This window comes from Carettochelys insculpta, chromosome 21 (assembly GCF_033958435.1).
Source record: "Carettochelys insculpta isolate YL-2023 chromosome 21, ASM3395843v1, whole genome shotgun sequence".
Taxonomy (NCBI): Eukaryota; Metazoa; Chordata; order Testudines; family Carettochelyidae; genus Carettochelys; species Carettochelys insculpta.
This window is the reverse complement of record NC_134157.1, coordinates 13709847-13715846: the sequence shown is the minus strand read 5'-3', so window position 1 is coordinate 13715846 and position 6000 is coordinate 13709847. Positions and strand designations below refer to the sequence as shown.

General features: G+C 43.2%; 1 protein-coding gene across 8 annotated transcripts in view; it reads right to left on the bottom strand.

The window, feature by feature from the left end:
* Positions 1 to 889: 889 nt before the first annotated feature.
* Positions 890 to 6000, bottom strand: part of FUBP3 (far upstream element binding protein 3) — a 69740-nt gene continuing 64629 nt past the window's right edge. For 5 of the 8 annotated variants that reach the window (XM_075015281.1, XM_075015286.1, XM_075015282.1 and 2 more), the window contains 3 exons: positions 5560 to 5631; positions 4621 to 4748; positions 890 to 2264 (listed from right to left, as the gene is read on the bottom strand). In XM_075015281.1, coding sequence (XP_074871382.1) covers positions 2256 to 2264; positions 4621 to 4748; positions 5560 to 5631 — 209 coding nt within the window. In that variant the 3' untranslated portion in view covers positions 890 to 2255. The remainder of the gene's footprint in view (positions 2265 to 4620; positions 4749 to 5559; positions 5632 to 6000) is intronic. The other 3 variants (XM_075015284.1, XM_075015287.1, XM_075015289.1) reach the window with 1 other exon arrangement.

The following is a 6000-nucleotide window of genomic DNA, read 5'->3' as shown; positions in this document are numbered from 1 at the left end:
TCTGGAGGTGTATTTAAAGATGCTATATTCTCTTTTCTTCCGGCTCTCAATATGCCTCGGAGTCACTGCTTTACAGATGGGATCTCATTCTGCCCCGCCCTCCCCCTCCTCCCCCCACCGCCAACTCTGCTACAGACCCCTGGGTGTTTGAGAAGGGCAGACAAAGCTTTATTTAAGTTCAGGCCAGGAACGTTACATAAAAAAGGGACTTTTCTCAAGTGATGCAGCCCAGTCTTGGTTGGTTGCAGCTAGAGAAAGTTTTCCTGCTCAGCAGATACTGAGAGGCGGCTCAACGGTTAATGTACGTTGCTATCCCATAAGATACATTGCTTCCGAGGGACGGGAACTCCTTTCCATCACCAGGGAGGACTGCATTGCTCCGGTGACTTGGTTTCAAAGAGTGACATTGCCAAAAGCACCAGGGAAGCCAAAGTATTCCACTTCCTAGCACAGAGGACAAAAGTTTGGGGAGAAAAGCAACAGGTCCAGGACATTAAAAAACTAAGCTCTGTTGACACACGAACAAGCAATAAAAGTGTTTATGCAGCTTATAGACAAAAGTTTCTGCATCACTCCTGCTTATAGAAATCTTCCCTTTATTAACTGATCTCTCCGGCCGGAGACATTTACACTTAGAGTACCTTCTTTTGGAACTCCTTAGTATCCCACTATTTCCAAAGAGACCATGATGAGGATTAAGAATCCGACTGGAATTAAGGCGTTGACGTCAATGTAACAGAGTTACCCAAAACCATGACATTTAGAGCTAAAGTGATGTGATCCATGCCAGTTCGGCAGGCAGAGACGGGGCTCAGTGAATGCAGTTAGACCATGGCTGTTGTACTTACTTTGACGAGCATGAGCACACTGAGTAAAGCAGACTAAAAAATACTTCACCCACAAGACATCTTGTGGAAATTTTATTATATAGAGTGTAAAATGCAACTGTCAGTCAAATAAAAAGAACACTTTTTTTTTTTAAACATCATGCTCAACATTATCCAATGGCATTTCTTTATAGTTAGACATTTCAAGCATTATAAGGAAAAAATAAGGAAAGACCCAAGAACAATAACTTCAGTACATTTCAAAACGGAATGTCCCGCAGGTCAATTAAAAATGCAAGAAAAAATAGCTTCAATTCCGTTTTTTTTCCTTTAAAAATACACTCATCTGTACAAGAAACACTACAGTAAACATTGTAAATCATATTATCCCTTTTATTAAATCAAAATTATTTATCGCATATTGTGGTTAATACTAGATTCATTTATTTCTCTAGGTAATTTGACAAATATTAGATAAGAAAATATTTAAAAAGAAAAATGAAAAAAGCAAAAAAACCACCTTGGAATTAAAAAATAGTTACTACCTTTTATATGGTTTAATGTTCCACAGTGTTTGTTAAAGGTACTAATAGCAGATTCATTTTAATATTAAAAATAACAGTATTTATATTTCTGAGAGCATAGAGGAAGGGTTTTTTTGTTTTTTGTTTTAAACAAGCTTGGAGGTCTTAGATACATAAATGCAACCAGCAATGGAGACATGAAAAATGTATTGCTAAAAAATTAACACATTTTTATATTACCCTTTAGAACTCTAGAAATTATACAAAACCTACAAAATACCTCCCCCCCAAGACCTTGCCTGACAGCAAAACAGTAACTGTCTCAATACAGAATTCACATAATTAATTAATTACAATACATACCATAGTTCAGTTTTTTAAAAAATGCAATAAAATCAAAAAGACAGCCAAGATACAAGAAATTAGAAGTAAAACATTTAATGAATTTACATATTTAAGAATATTTAAATACTGTTTAAAATTTTTTAAAGGATTTGTTACATACCACCTAAGACTTCCAAGCCACTCTTTCTGTTGCAACAGAAAAGATTGAAAATTTAAAAGAAAAAAAACACACAAAAACCACATATTGAAATGTCACAGCTCTGGGGTGCATTTTGGTGCCTGTAATTCTCTGGCTTCTTTCCAAAAAGAATCCCGGCGTTTTTACAAATTTGGAAACCAAAACAAACAAAAAAAATATCAGTATGTCCATAAGTTTAGTACATTACTAATTGTTCCTGATTCTTAGAAAAGTTCAGTATAGATTATCCTACAACTAGTGTTTCACAAACAAACAGAAAAGTCTTCATCAAAATGTTGCAAATCTAGAAACCTCTGTTACAAAAAGGTTTTCTTCCACAATGATTCCAAGAAAAAAAAAAATTGCCACAAGGACATTGTTCTACTGCTCCTGCACAGAAAGAGAAAGAAACAAAGTCAGCTTAGGTGTACACTTAAAACTTACATTAACACAGCTTGGCCAGGGAAGACTAACCCTCTAACCACCCCCTACCCCACCCTGCCCATCCTTAACCAACATAGCTATGTCAGCAAAAAAATCTGAGTATAGATGCAGCTGTGCCTACAGACGAGTGCTTCCGTTGGCACAGCTAATGTTCTTCAGGGAAGTGGGTCCTATACTGACAGAAAATTCCTGTTAGCTTATTCACTCTACATTAGGGGTAGGAGTGGGGTTTGGCAATGTCAGCCTGGGCTCTGTAGTGTAGACACAGCCTTATCAGTGGCCAGTTCTAAAGTGGTCTCCAGAAAACATCCACCCATCACATTTTCCGTTCTAACAAGTGAGGGTTTCCCCCAGACAGGGATACCTGAGAAATAAATATCTGCAAGCACTCAGCTATAATGCATCTTATCTCTGAGCTTTCTCCTGAGAGTCCATGACTCTCAAGAAACCTATTTCTTTCTCTCCAGGCCCAGACTTTTCCAGGTGACTGGGAAGGGTGAAGATAGCTATTTAACCGTGGAGCTGACAGCCACTGTAGGCCTGGGGGCGAGGTGAGAGGGGGCCCTGGTTCAGCCTCCAGAAGGGGCAGGACCAAGGGTGTAATGGGCGGGGCTTAGGACAGTTAAGTGCCCTCACTTCAAGCAGAGCAGCAACACAGGGCTCCGCAGTGTTTCAAAGGGGCCCAAAGTAATTGTCCCCTTTGTCCCACTGTGGCTGGGCCTGTTATTTAATTACACTAAATATACCCTGCCATGGCATTTCTAGCAAGTCCAGGACCAGAGTGGGCATGCCGGTTCCTACAGACCAGCGCACTGCATCACCAGTAATTTTATGCCCAAATGGAATGCAAGCTTCAGTGCTGATGCAAGGTGCTGGACAGCCATACCCATGAGTTATCCACAGACAACAGCAGGGCAGGTTTTTCCATACTGCCTGTGAGTGGGCTTCTACCAGATGTGGTAAAGTCAAGTCTGGACTTTAACAACTTCATTTCCTGGCTCACAGGGCAAAGAGAAGCACTCAGAGAGCTATCCATCCTCTAGCAAATTAACAGACCAGAAAGTCTTTCACACTAGTTACATGAGCCCAACACATGCTAACAACTATGGCTGGTAAGAGGCTTCCAAAGGAGCAATTTTCATTACATTTTTAACTCAGATTGACAAAGGGTGAATTGAAGTTTGATGTAAAAATTCACAAGGTTTGCTGGATTTTTCAGCCAGCTACAGTGCTCGTAAAAAACTGACAAAATGCTACTGAAGAAAAGATGAAGTATTAGCTGAAAAACAGCATCATCTTCACCCGCTAGTAACAACATTAGGGCTCTCCTGGGCTATATTAAAACCAGTGACTCAGTGGTGAAGAGCTCTGCCACCCTTTATCAAGCCAGTAAGTTGTCTAACTTTCTAGCTTTGATTTTAATATGGAGTGCTGTTTTCAGAGCGTCAGCCACCTTCATAAATTGCACAGGCGTCTCTTCTGAACATCTTGCCAGAGGCCAGAGACCAATGGTCCCTCTAATTTTTTCCATCCATGGGCAGAATACATTTTATTATTTGCTCCTAGGCATGCGCGGATTTGCTCCACCATAGAAACACACGCTGCCAGCTGTGGGTGCTCTGCTAATCAGATGGGCAGCACCCAAATCTCTTCTGGGTGGCTGACCAAGCACTCAGTGTACAGGGAACACTGCCTGAGATGTTCACCTTAACAAGCCTTATTTCGCTGGCAACAGGTACTCCTGAACAAAGATGCTTGGAAGGCAGGATCCAAAATGAATCCCACTCAATCTTCAACTGGAAAGATGGCCACTGAACTGCAGGGCTTGAGCGACAGGTAAGGCAGATATGGAATTAGTTGCCATGCATGCACAGTACAATCACTTTCCGTGTCTGTGTTTTCCCCATTAGGACGTTAGAACTGCAGGCATTCATCTATATTTGCAAACACCTAATCCAGGACAAGAATGCCCAACATGCTGATGAAAGTCAAAGCCTTCATGTGGACGTGACCCACCCTGTGAAAGGCTGGTCCATATACTAGCTCTGCAATGCAGAGGTCACAGCAGCATGTGGCTTGTGACAGCCAGTCCACTGAGTCAGGTGTTAAGCTTGCCCTGGAGAAGCACAGTGGGTTGCAGTTAGCCGACAGCCACTCTTTCGTAGTTGTGTCTCAGCCATCCAGGCGGCTTTACTGCACACACTGACGGTGGCATATTCCCCACACCAGGTAAATGCTAACTTACACTAACCCCTCAGAAAAACAGCAGCAGAAGATAACCCAGCAGAATACAAATACAGACCTGGCTGTGGGTCTGAGCTTGCCCTAGTGTCTGCCCATAGTAGGCAGCCTGCTGTCTGTAATACTCTGCCCAAGCCATTGTGTAGTCCGGCTGCGAACTTGCCTGAGAAGCAGCACTGGCAGCGTGACCTGGGTGATGAAAAGGAAACACAGATAGTTGAGCATCAGCAAGAACAAGCAAGCACAGGTACATTTAGGGTGATGTTTTATAACATGTAAATATAGCAACCATACCCCTTCCAACAGCTGGAGACATCTGGAAAAAGAAACAACAAAAAAACAGCAGCAGCAGAAGCTACCCGCCCTCGGACAGAACAGGACACATTGTAAGCAGGCTTGCAGGTTATTAGTTGGTGTGGTACTTTGAAAGAACAATAAATATTACTCCCATTTTTCAGGGATAGTTTGCTTTGAAATTCTGCTTTGTTTCCTTTGACTCCTACAACAAGGAGTATCCAACAGCTCCAGAAGCTCAGGCAGGAAAGACGCCAGAGTGGCATTCTTCTGACACCTCACGGAGAAGATACCTCCCCATCACAACTCCTCAGTCATCTGAATGTGGAGCTTTTCTTACTCCTGGGGGAGCAAACCCCTTCCCCTGCAGCCCCTTTGCCAGGTGTTGTTATGTTGAGGGCTGGGTATGTGAGCAAACATTTTCCTGGTATAGTTCCATTTCTTGAGGCGGACATGAAAGGGGACAGTTCACTGGGGACTGTCGTTCACTGGTTTCCTCTTGCCTTGACATGGTGCAGTAATGAACAAGACTTAGAGCTTGCAGTGGGAGCACAACATGCACTCTCGCCACCATGAGGCTGCAAAAAGGGATTCTCCAGGGGAATGGGAGCTATCAGTGCAAGGGGTGGAGACAAGTTAATAGACCAGTGCTAACTGTCTTTATAGTAAGAGTTTACTTCATCTCCAGCAGCCCTGTTTCACTCACTCTGTTTTTTGTAATACTCCTCCCACGCCTTGCTGTAATCAGGCTGGCTGTTCTGCTGCTGGCTCTGTTGGCCTGTGCAAAGAGGACAACAATGGGCATGTCAATACGGAACAGATGACAAGTCTCTAGCTAGTGACATCTCTCGGCTCCAAGTCTACTGCCCAGGCCCTCCATATGCCTCTTCACGCCTTGCTGCAATGTGTGGTAGTCTGAGCTGGGTAAGAGCTATTTGAAAGAGGGAGGGTGACTGAGTTGTCCCCATTTAAATCCTTTCCTGAGGGACAGCACACTAGGCTCTTATTGTCGTGACTGGAGAAGCCACATGGACGTTGCTGGACATAGCCAGCACTGCAAACAGTTCTCGGACATAACTGCAACCCCTGGAGAGTGCTGACTACCCGGCGCTACAGGAGAACTGAAGGGTACGGGCAGAACCCTGCC